General features: G+C 39.6%; 1 protein-coding gene across 6 annotated transcripts in view; it reads left to right on the top strand.

Moving 5' to 3' along the window:
* FHOD3 (formin homology 2 domain containing 3) overlaps positions 1 to 12,735 on the top strand; it is a 390,828-nt gene that overhangs the window by 319,450 nt on the left and 58,643 nt on the right. For 5 of the 6 annotated variants that reach the window (XM_071553603.1, XM_071553602.1, XM_071553608.1 and 2 more), the window contains 2 exons: positions 1,912 to 2,223; positions 5,892 to 6,781. In XM_071553603.1, the coding sequence (XP_071409704.1) occupies positions 1,912 to 2,223; positions 5,892 to 6,781 (1,202 nt within the window). The remainder of the gene's footprint in view (positions 1 to 1,911; positions 2,224 to 5,891; positions 6,782 to 12,735) is intronic. The other variant, XM_071553605.1, reaches the window with a different exon arrangement.

The raw sequence follows: 12,735 nt of genomic DNA, 5'->3' as shown, positions 1-12,735 counted from the left end.
ATATTAGTTCCAGGAACTGAAGGATTCCTAAGCTTCCATCTCAGTTATATTCAGATCATGGCTTAACTTTAAAATGCTCTTGTACTGTACCTACACATTGACAGCTCTGTTTGCGAACTTCTTGAGAGCCCTCTATAATTTTGATTCTCTCCTAAGCAGTGTCCAGGATACAATCATAGCTAGGGTACATTTAGGGAAACAAGGCATATGCAGAGGTGCTTGCATATCTGATATTAGACTGTTAGATGCATTCTGTGTAGAAGAGGAAGAAAGTTAAGCTTCTAATTGGAAGTGTTTTAAAACATCTTAGAGGGATTTGAGTGAGTGTGAACTATATATTAAATATATCATGTGTACTTTTCTTTCATCTAAAATTATTATGTATGCATGTCCAGTTATTTAACCAACTACACATTTAAAATCAATCATGAAACTGTAGAGGCTTAGCTCCAGTGAAGTCAGTGACAAAGAAATTATTTGCAGTTTTTCACCCTTAAATTATATTAAATTGAGTGAAATAGCATCATACTGAAGATGCCTTACTGAAAGCTAGTTTGGAAACATAAGTGTTATTGTAAAGATAAGTACAGGTATTGTTAGAAATCGCTATTCTATATGTGGATTTCTCAGAAACAGGATAGGCAGCATGAAACAGCTTTAGGAAAGCAGTGTGACCTTCATTATTTTGGCTTATACTTACTTAGGATAGATCTATTTACCCACTCACTTAGAGGACTGAAATGTTTGGATTCCATTCCAGTATTTCAGTGTGATGATACTTTTCGTCCTTCAAAGGTTCATGTAGTTCTTGAAGAAATTCTCATTTTATATCATTTAATCCAAAAACACTGAGAAGTCCAGAAGATTCCTTTGCAATATTGTAAGGAAAAATAGTTAACACAGGGATAAAACAAATATGACTTAGTCATTATAGTTCAGCCACCCAACACAAGATTTAGTACAGAGGGAATTCGGGAACTATGCAGAACTAACATGCATGCCCATTTTTGCCATTCTTTGCATGGCCGTTTCAGTTTTCAGAACATTGTGAGCTGCTTGATGTGAATATGTGTGGATGCTTTTCAGTTTCTTTGCAGCATGCAGAGAATATTTGCATGTGAAAATCTACTGTTACAGCCAAAAACTCCAAAGGTGAATGATTTAATTTCATTGTCAGTGATAAAGCATGGAAGAAACCAAGTGTACTAGCAACAATATTTGCTGTGTGCCAACTGATAAAAAAGCTCATCGTCTGCCATATGCCAACTGACTGGAAACTAAATTTGTGCCATATGCTAAGCAGTTGGAAACTTTGTGCTGTTTTGATGTGGCTATTCTGAAGTAAATGTGCATGAAAAAACATACGGTTTTTGTCAGCCAAATGTGTGACAGTGCCATTTCAAGACTGTGACATTCTACTGTGTTATTAAAACTAATATTTGTATTTTTTTTTGTTGAAGTGTTCCTCATCAGGTGAAAAAAGAATTCTTCCAGAACCCACAGAAAATTCAATCAAAAGCCACAGTCTCCCTTCTTTTTGTATTTTAAAAGATCTCGTCTTTTGTGGCTCTGTCTAGGCACTGAGTTGTCAATGTCCTGCTCAGGGGGGATGCTCATTTCCTGCTGGTTTGTTCAGACCCCTGTGTGAGTCCAACACTGCAGCTGTGAAGTATGTATAAAACAGCGGGCTGGCTCCAGACGGCAAGGGAGGGCTTTGCCAGGCCACGCTCACGTGCAACGCTGTCATCGCACGACATTCATCAGTCTGTGCTCCCAATGCTGTGGACTTGCTTTTCATTTTCTTTCTATAAGGCACTTGTACAACTCTCGCATCACTCTCGCTTAGAGGGGTGAGCCTGAGACGACTCCATTGTTAAGTGAATCTCTTTCTCCCATTGTTCTCTCCACCAGTGAGTGCCAGTGAACCCGAACCAGAGACAGAGACAGAACCAGAACCAGAACCAGAGCAGGAGACTGAGGCTGAGGCCAAGCAGGGAACGGAGACACCCAAGGAAATAGAGGCTGCAGAGGTGGGACCAGAGAGTGAGGTGGAGCAAGGACCAGAGAGAGAGCCAGAAGAAAGTGCAATACTCAGTGAAAAAGAGAGGCAGAATGAGGAAGTGAATGAAAAAGACAACTGCTCTGCATCCAGTATATCCTCAGCAAGCAGCACTTTAGAGAGGGAAGAGAGAGAGGACAAGTTAACCAGTGACAATGAAACTGGTAAAGTGACAATTTTTCAATAATGAAGGGTTTCTGGTGGAAAAAAATGTTTAATTACAAGCTCTGATGTTGTGTTAATTAGCTGACAAACGTTTTGTGCCTAAGACTTTTGTCACCACGGCAGTCTTGTGTACTCTCTGCTTGGAAATCCACAGACTTTATTGGGGTTTCTATGTTTGAGGAACAGTAGGGCCTTGATGAAATTAAGTTTCCTTTGATTCGAGACCATTTTCTTCCCCTAAGATTGATATAATAACTATTTAATTACCGTGTTGCAGCAACTTGCACCTCTAGCTCCTGGAGAACTTAGTTGGGTTTTCTAGAAATAAATCAATGAGACAAGGGACTGTGCTAACATGATTTGTTGTGAGATGCCAGATACCTTTACTCATCCTTTTAGTGGAAGAGGAAGAGCAGTGAGGGCTGGGATGTTTGTTTCTTTCCTTCAGCTCAGCCATAGTTAGGCTTCAGACAGCTGAGAGAGGTATGTAAAAGCTGCTGAAGATAGGTCTGGGCTGTGGCCATCTTTAGCTCACGTGGAGGAGGCACATGAAATATACCTTGTCTGGGAAAGACCAGTTCTGTAGTGACAAGGGGTTCTGGTCAGATATGCCATCAGATACCTCTAAATGCACAACCTAGAAAACATCTTAAGAACCAACTTTCTGCCTGGAGAGATAATGATAACCAGAGTTTGTCATGCAGCCCCAGCAGGGAGGGAGTAAAAGGCAGAGTTTGACTTTGCTGATTACTCTATTCCCTTTTTAATAGGGAGGTAATGGATGTCTTGTAATTAGGGCATTTGGTTCCCAAGTTTTCCTCAGACTGAACAGTAGAGAATTATGTGTTAATTTTTCTAAATTCTAGATAAAAAAACAAGATGTGCTTCAAAGTGTGAAATAGTCTTGCTCTTTCCTGAAAGAAGAGGGATAACTGAACCACAAGGCTGACTTTACAGAGTTAAACTGTCAGATTGAACTGTTCATGTTTAAACCTGTCCCTTTTTTTTCTGGGAATCATTACATGAATTTTGTCCTAAATCTTAGAGCTAATTTCAACCAGCACCAAGATTGAGTTAATTAACTGTACTAACTTACAATTAGTAAATTGTACTCATGAAGAATGGAGGTGGATATATCTGTAGGAAAGGGAGGGGGAGGATGAGAGATGAAAGGCAATTGTTACAGTCACATAGTCCAAGATGGTCCAAGTGCAAATAAGGAAGAACAGGTTGCAGATTTTTTCTCCTCATCTTGTCTGTTACCAACCTTTTACACTCTAATTTAAAGTTCCCTTGGTACTTTTTGTTAAAATCTAATGAAGGTACTCTGTTATTGAAAAGTCAACATCTTAAAATTGACCTGAATTATCAGTAGACCAGAGTAGTGCTATGTAGGATGTCTGATGTAGTGAATTGTTTGCTCTGTAGTAGGTGAGGAGATTTGGAAAACAAATGAGAGCACTTCCTCAAGCAGTTTGCCATTTATGAGGTGGCCTGTTGGTTCTGCCCAGATGCATTAAGGAGAAAGGAATACAGCTCTCGGTGTAGGCTCCTTTTTCATTAGCCATCCTGCCGAATTTGGTTTCCAATAAGCCTTGTATCTCCAATGGTATTTCAAAGCTTTTCCTGTGGAAAGGAGGGCAGAAGAGGCCACCAATGTAGCAAGAGTTGTCACAGCAATGATCACTGATCAGCTAGGACAGATGGAGGTGGACTTGGGGAACCTAAATTAGAGATTGTGTCTGGTGAAATTTGATGAGCAGTTTTGCAAAGGGATTAAATCCTGAAGGACCCTGTCTGATGAAACTGAGAGCAGGTAGGTTGTGTGGGATTTGCAGGAGGGATCTTGGGACATCTTTGAAGGAAAGGCTGGGAGTAGGGGGAATTCCTCTGTAAGAGCACAGCTGGGTAAAATCTATAGTGTGGGGAAGGAGTTTTCTAGTCATGATGTCTAGTGAAACTTCCTCAGAGACAAATCTAAAAGACTATCTCATGTGACAAGTATTAGTAAGAGAGCAATCCCATGGATAAAGTCTGAGGAAAAATGAGCAGGTAATGGAAGCAGTCAAGCCTCCTGCAAGAAAGTAGGTTGTATCCATTGTTGAGAAAAGTCTTTGTTTTGTCTGGGCTTAAACCTCTTAACTCATTTTAAACGTGGTTTAGACATTGATCTCAATAGAGATGAGAGTCATTGCTGTCCATACACTTTGTGCTGTGAGGTCCTACACTTTAGCACAGTGCTATTTTAAGGGAAGGAGGAGGTGGGGAGCTGTGGGGCCCTGGATGTAGCTCTCACCAAGAGGACACCTTCTCAGAGCACAGGACCAGGTGTTGTGGTAAGAAAGCCACTCTGTTGACGGAGGAAGCTGTAAAAGATCTTTAAAACCCTAAAATATTGAAAAAGGTGAGAGTGTAAATGAAGAAACAAAGATAAAATGAAATTTTAAGAAAAAGGGCAACTGACAGGTAAATCTTTAACCAAAAGGACCCAAAAGGAAGGCAGGCTAACAATTGAACTAAAATGATAAAATTAAAGAAACAGAGGTTATGAAAAATGTATTAATAAAATGTGTAAAGACTATGGGGAACAGAAGGAATTCCATACAAGAAATACAGTAAGTGTGAAGAATTATTTTTGCTATGTTTAATCACTTCAACTGACGCTTACTGGAAAATGAAGCACCATAATTTTTAGACACATTACCCGTGTTGGTTAGCAGTATTACATTCAGGGAAATGTAGTCACAGAGATGCTTACATCATATATTTTTACAGTTTGACCACTATAATTTGTTATTTATGGTGCTGTCTCAAACATGGTATTTTGCATATTATTGGTGAGAAAAGCCATAGTCAGAAAGATGAAGCTTTATTACAGTGACAAGTTAAATGATTGTGATGTGGGAAAGCCATTAGTCTTTCAACACCATCATATAACAGGGAGGATAATGGTGGTTGATGAGCAGCATTTTTGAAAATATTCTATAAAGATTCTCCTATTATAAACAACTTTTAAAATCTTGCTTATGCTTATGCTCACTGAGTTACCCTGAAAGCTGTACCCTGGGTGTGCAGCCTACTTTGGAATTCCAATAGTCTGCGAAGATGGCCCAGGTACCCAGCCAGGAGGTCTGGGGAGCAGCCAGGTCTGAAAGCTAGCAGGATGGGAGGAGAAGTAAGCAGCTACATTTCAGCCTTGACATCAGGCAGGAAAGAGCTCTTTCATTTGAAATTTTCCTGGAGTGGTTCCAGTTTATGGCCAGGTGAAGATAACAGTGATAACCTATTTTGTGTCATTGTCATGATATTTAAGCCCTATTCTGGAATACTAAGGGTTATGAAAATTTATGCACTCTTTAAAGTGAGCTGGGTTATTAAGTACAAAGTAAAACTTGACAGATTTCAGAGGAAACCTGAACATTCAAATCCTTAGAGTTATATAGTCCCTCCTGAGCTCATTATTCTCTCCCATTCCTTTTCTGAGAATTACTTCCAACCCATCAAGATTGGGCCATATATCAGTGCTGTCACTTATTTCAAAATTTTCACAGTAACTTCTGGCCCCAGTTTCAGACTAATTGTACACATGTCCCCCAAATGTTTTTTCTGGTAGTTTGGAAAGTGTTCTTTCCCTTGACTCTTCACCTTTGTATGTGTGTGATTGCAGGTCCATGGTCACAGACTATTCAGGATGCTGGCGTGAATGAGCAGTGCAGCAACATCCTCAACAACAAGCGGTTTATGTTGGACATGCTGTATGCGCATAACAAAAAGCCCAAGGATGAAGAGGAGAAGGAGGTGGAGGCGAAGGAGGAAAAGAAGGAGACGGAGGAAAGTGAGGAGTCACTCACTAGCCTAGCCAGTAGGATCTCTATTCTTCAGGCCACTAAACAGGGCAAAGATGAAAGTGTCAAAAAGATGGAGATTGGAAATCTGGACAATCAAGGCAGTGTGAAAGCCTTTGCAGAAAAGTTCAACAGTGGTGAGCTGGCAAAGGGGACAGCCGTGCCTGAAGATGAAATCAGTGAACAGGTCCCTGAGAAAACACCAGCACAGCCAAAGAAGGAATCTGATTACATCTGGGATCAGCTCATGGCTAATCCTAGAGAACTTAAAATCAAAGACATGGATTTTACAGACTTGGGGGAGGAGGATGATGTAGATGTGTTGGACATGGATATGGGTCCTGGGGACTCCCTTGCTCCCCCTCCTCCACCTCCACCTTCTTTTCTGGGTTTGCCACCTCCACCACCTCCCCCGTTGTTTGGATGTCCGCCTCCACCTCCACCCTCTGCTAATTTATTGGCTCCTCCTCCACTGTTCAGCACTCCTCAGGGTTTAGGGTCACCTCAGGTTCCCAGGGGTCAGCCAGCATTTATAAAGAAGAAGAAAACCATCCGTCTGTTTTGGAATGAGGTACGGCCATTTGAGTGGCAGTGTAAAAACAACAAACGCTGCAGAGAATTCCTGTGGTCGAAACTGGAACCCATTAAGGTGGACACTTCCAAACTGGAGCATCTCTTTGAGTCTAAATCCAAGGAACTGCCTGTCACAAAGGTACAGCTTGTATTCAGTTTGCTATTATTCTGTTATTGTATTGGTATTCATTCTGACTTAGATCTAGATGATTTATGTTGTTTATATAAAAACAGTGGAAATTACTGGATGTGTTTCTAGCTTGGCCTATGACGGAAGATATTCCATGGCCTGATGCTAGGAGATGAGCCTAGGGTGGTGTACATGCCAAGTTGCCCTCCTGTCTCAGGCCTGGCAATTGTGGGATATCATTTCAGGTGGCATATACCAACAAATGTTACATTTACCAACAAATTAACTTGTCTGTAGACGAGTGCCAAACTAGGTATTGAAACCTTAAATATTTTCTATTACATTCATATAAAGGTCACAGCATGGTGATTCATATCTGTGTATTTGACAGTTCTTCACTTGGTAATATTTTCCTAATCATTATGTGGAAAGGTTAGAATATCAAACTGGATCTGCTGAAGAGTCTACACATGTGCTTTGTTCCGAGGGATCGAATTATCAGCTGGACCAACTCTACAGCTAAACTCTGCAGGGGTATTGGCTTTTGGTTTTATACTGGTGAACAGGCCTATTTTAAATCCTTAATTTGTGCAATGTGGCAATTTTAGGATAGAAGCTGGCACACCAAATACCACTCTAGGATTCCCTCTTCCTCAGTATTGTTATAAAATAAATTCACAAAGGCTGTGGTGACATGTCTGTTTAGCATTAGAATCAACAACAAAAGGAAGCTTTTTATAGTTACATTTAGTAGGAATTTGAAGTAGCATTAAAAAAGTTATTAGCTTGAACATTTGTTTTTCATGGCTACAAAAACTCTTTTTCTTCTAAGCAGAATAATCAGTTTCAGGAAAACAATGGGAGTTTTTTTGGTTAAAATGCTAGTTAAAGATGTCCATCTCTCCTAAAATAAATAAATCCCTTGTGTGTTGTCTCTGTGTGTCTATATGTTTTATAGTAACATAAAAACCAGTCAGCACCTTGAATGTTTTACTTCTCTTTAACTAGAGAAAGTTATTATATTTATTATGTATCATAGATACTATTGTTTACTCTTAATCTTAGGAGTCTGGATATCTCACAGTGAAAGTTTTCAGGTCACTTGTCTGAGTTATTAACTCAACATTCTCTACTCGTCATTCCTGGTCTTCTTGGCCAAGTGGAAACACTACAATTTTAACAATCAAGCCCCTAAGTACCTAGCAAACAGCGGGTACAGAAAGGGTAGATCCTGCTATCAGTGTTCTTAGATGAATTGTTTTGTGGCACAGACGCATGTAGATCTGAAATGTATGGTATAGCAGCTTCAAAAACATGTACAGCTGATTGTTCATTTGGCCTATGCTGAGATTAATTTCTCTCTCTGATTCCTTTTCTGCTGAGGAAGGAATGCTGGTGTTGTGGCATGCTACTCCTCATCTCTTTCCCTGTAAATACAAATCTGCCACAGATGGTTTATAAATGGAAGGAATGAGACCATTTTCTTAGATCCATAAAACATTTAATTCCTTAAATTGAATGTGGAATTATTACATATTTGCCATTTCCAAAATTTAGCTTTGTGCTAAATGCCAGTATTGTAATGGATCACTCTGGCTGATTCTTAATCTTTTATTCTCTCACAAATTTTTGATAAAATGTTAAATTGTTGGAATTATGACTTGTTTACTTTTCCAGTCATTCATCGTGCACATTCCCAAACTACCCTTGGCCATTTTCCCTCCCTCACACTTGTTTCTCAAACTTGCCTGGTGCTTTGGCACAGCTTTTGGCTTCTGGCTGGAGGATGAGTGAGCAGGTTTCTTTGAAATTACTGCAAGTCTGAAGAATGATTTAGGTGACTGCTTTCCTCTTGGAGACTAATAACTTCTCTCTGCATGAGACGTTGTACTTCTGGCACTCTTTCCCCACTGTCCCATAACACAGACATAGAAGTCTCATTGTCTCTGTAGAGAAGACAGTGGGGACTGAGGAGTTCTTAGTAGAAGTCTACAGAGACTTCTGAAAGTCCTGCCTGACTTTGGTGAACACCAGAAAATCTTACAGAGTAGGAGATGGTCCATAGATCAAGTGAGAGTGGGAATAATTAAGCAGACCCCTGAATCTGTAAAAGACTTGAGGTTTGGTATGAAGATTACACTCAGATTAGGATAACTCTCGCTTTTTCCAGACTGCTTGGTTTATTTCCAGGGAGTACATTCCCCGTTGTGTCTAGTTTCTCCTGTTCAATGGCTGCAATCCAAAACAGGTTTATTCTATAATATCATAAAGTCTAACTCACAGCTCAGTTCTTTCAGCTGAAAAAAGAGAGTGCAGAGTAACAAATCAAAAGTCAGATCTCCAGATTTCATAGCAAGAGATGGAAGTAGGTGCATGGAAAAGGAACAGTCCAGAAGGATGAGAGAAAAGGCAAAGTTAGGGTGTGTAGGGGTGGGCTTGGCTCTATCTTGAGCATGTGCTCTTTCATACAGCTGTAACCAATTTTACTCCAGTTTCTAATCCTTCACTATGATTTCCACAACACACAGCTATAAACAGCTACTTCCTGGCTCATGAGAAGTTTTTCATTAAACACAACAGACTGTAATAAAATAAAGTGGCTTTTAAATTGTAGGATATAATACAGGATTTGGGGGTTGGGGCTAGGAGATGAGATTCTTGATTTTAGGAGAACTTGTGCCACATTGGGCAACTTGCACATTGATTGTAGTTAGTGGAGCACCTTTAGTTGCAGAATGTTTATTTTCTAGAATGGAGGACCATGACATTATATTTGTGAATAGAAAGAGTGATCAAGCCAGTCTAGTATTTCCTTTCTTCTCACTCCACCAAACAAAACAGATATTTTGGCAAAGTGCCTCAAATTATTTATTTTTCTGTGAAGAGAAATGAAAATAGACAGACACACAGGAATCAGATGTTGTTATTCAGCCCTTCACCCTCCACTTGGTTCTGCATGAAAGTATTATTTTGCTGATTCATATATGCCCTGTGGGATATAGTGATGCATCATGTGCCACAGACATAGAAACTAGTAGATGGGAAAAATTAAGAAATCTATTTCCATGTACCTATGTATTTACATGCCTAGACCTTTTGAAAGGATCTGTTGTAATTTGAATAAATGCCTAGAAAAGTCATAAATGTGGACCAGAATTTCTTAAACAGTTTGCATACATGTATCCTGGAGAAAGTCAGTGTCAGCTGAACAATTCCATTTTAAATGTCCAGGACTAAATCCTGGCTAATTGAGATAAAAAGAAGGAAAAAAAAAGCCATCTCACCAGAAGTTTAAAGGGAGAAGATACTTCTGACCTGACGCACATACATAATCATTTATTTTTCTGCTTCCTGTATGAATTAAAGCAAAGAGCTATGTGTTATATTACATGTTCATCAGACTGCAGATCACCTTCTTTGGGATGATAACAGTTTCTAAATAATCTATCTGGACTACCCAGTCTTCAACAGAAGCTAAAGAGTCTGACCAGTTAAGTCTTGTAAAGATGTAAATTCACTGTAATTTTTAATACATTGCAGAAATATTTGTTTCCCACAAATTATACAACCTGATTTATATTCTATATATAATTTTGCATTTACATTTAATAATACAATATTCAAGAATTCAGGGATTACATTTCATACTGACACATGAAAATAGAAAATCAAGTGCACTAGTTCACTGTTTCCTCAAGCATTTGAAGTAATTCTCTATTAATGATTCTATAAAGCACAGATTGAAGTTGCCTAATATTGTAATAGAAATTAATAGTTGTAGCTTATTTTAACAGTCAGACACTTACACATGTGCAATTTCATTGCAGACAGAAACTAGTTCTTTTCCTAGTGGTTAGATAGTTCATAGTAGTAAAATCTCTTTTCTTCAATCTTTTATTTATTTAGAAAAGATCTCTTTGGAACTCAACTGTCATCCCCAGAATGGGTTTAAAATTCCTTCTAACCCTGTTTTTGAGAAGGGTTAGTTAGACTAAAGTTTTGTATCCCATGAGTAGTTATAGCTGGGGAGAATACCTGCGTGCATACATGCCCTGCACAGCTCATCTGTCTGTCCTAACTCTCGGCTAAGGCAGGAGAGCACTGTTGCAATCCCAGTCATCCGGGTAGGCAGAGTCGGATGTGCTCCAAATGAATATGTCTCTCTTGTCAAACTTTGGAGCCTAAAAACAGAGCTGCAGATTTGAGGCTTACTTACCCATACCACATGTGGGAAGCCTAAATTTAACTCCCTTCCCTCAGCCTCTTCCCTTCTGCATAAATTCTTTGGAGCTGTGTAATTCTGTGCAGCAAAGGACAAGGTAAAAATTGGTGGTTTAAAAAAGGCTTAGTGCAATACAAACTCAAGAGGAAGCAGTCTCTGGTGAACCCTGTTTGTTTTTAATATGGTCTTGGCCACTAACTGTGGTCCTGAAAATGTGATTAATGGCTTGGGAAGTAAAAAATTACTGCTTTAAAGGAGAAACTTGTGTTTCACATCCTTCAGGTAGCTCCCCAAGAAAAAGAGGAGTCTCTTATTCAAAGAAAGGAAAGTTCAAGAGGGCTTTGGGGCTACTTTTAGGGCATTAAAAAGAGAGCAGTTCTGACAGAACTGACATAGAAACGTTGAAAACAAATGTTATCTCTGCTCTCCTAAAAATTATCCTGTTTACTCAAAGATTGTTGTTTCTCTCTAAGTTTAAAAAACCCAACTCTTACTACTTTCACAGATCATACACATGTGGTAGTCTCCAACTCCTCTAAATTACACTTGCCTTCAGTCCCATCTGCCCACAGAAGTTGCATCATACCATGTTAATTGTTCTGGTATGATCAAAGGCCTGTGGTGCCACACAGGTGCTAAGCAGGCTGCGAGGACTGGTGGGCAAACCTTTTCCTGTGCAAGGAAGGAACTGAGCTATGCCATAAAAAGGTATCTTTGTAATGATACAGCTGCATTCCCCATTATGGGCTGACCTGCAGCTGGAGGTACTTTGATGAAATCATTTACTAGCTTAGTTCTTTCAATTCAGAAACAGCACATAGGCATGGCAGTAGGGTATTTTTTTGTCTCAGTGGCTGTGGTGCAGACCCAAAGAAAGTAAAAAAGAAAGCTTCATAGTCTAAAAAACCAATCCTGATCAGTAAGAGTCTCCTCCTGGGCTTTCCTGAAATCCACAGATGATTCCCTGCTCTGTACAGTAGTACAGGCTGCCACACTGCAGCCTGGAAAGAGGAATTGCTTATTCTCTTTGCCCCATTGAGGTGTATCTATACTAAGGTTGCTGCTGCTGAGGCTACAACCCATAGCCAAGTAACAGGAAGGTCACAGTACCATCTCTACAGCCTGCAGTGCAGGTTTGTATATACCAAACCAGCTCTGCTTGCTTGCATCAATGTGCAGGACTTCTCCCTACATTCCTCTGCTTGACAACATTCCTCAGTGCGTCTCTGAGAGGGCAAAGGGGGAAGAACCAGAGAAATTGTGTTTACAAAGTTCACATATAGGGAAAGGGAGGAAAAAACTCTGAGTATGAGCAGAGTCCTCTCATCTTTCAGCCTATTATACAACATACATAGCTACCAAAGAGACACCTTCTATCATGGGATAATGAGAGAGGAAAAGAGACGAATATTGAGGCATAAAAGCAAAGACCACATTCAACACTACATTATGCCATTTGATTGGTTGATGAATCACCTCGTATAGTTGGTTCATATTTTCACATTTTCATTTGGTTTAACATAAGGATGTGGAGAAAGAGGAAGAAATTCTGTGGATCTGCTCTGGAATTTAAAGCATATGTTGCTAGTTCTTTATGATTTCATTATTTTTTATACTGGAGATTGTAAGATCCAAAGATATGCCTAGTCTCAAATAAAACTTTGGAAAAAAAAAAAAAGAGCTGAAATTGTTCTGCACCTGTGAAGGCCTTGATGGGCAGATTATGAGCAGCAAGGTAGAA

Source organism: Pithys albifrons, chromosome 4 (genome assembly GCF_047495875.1).
Source record: "Pithys albifrons albifrons isolate INPA30051 chromosome 4, PitAlb_v1, whole genome shotgun sequence".
Taxonomy (NCBI): domain Eukaryota; kingdom Metazoa; phylum Chordata; class Aves; order Passeriformes; family Thamnophilidae; genus Pithys; species Pithys albifrons.
The sequence above is the reverse complement of the archived record's forward strand: the minus strand, read 5'-3'. Positions and strand labels throughout refer to the sequence as shown.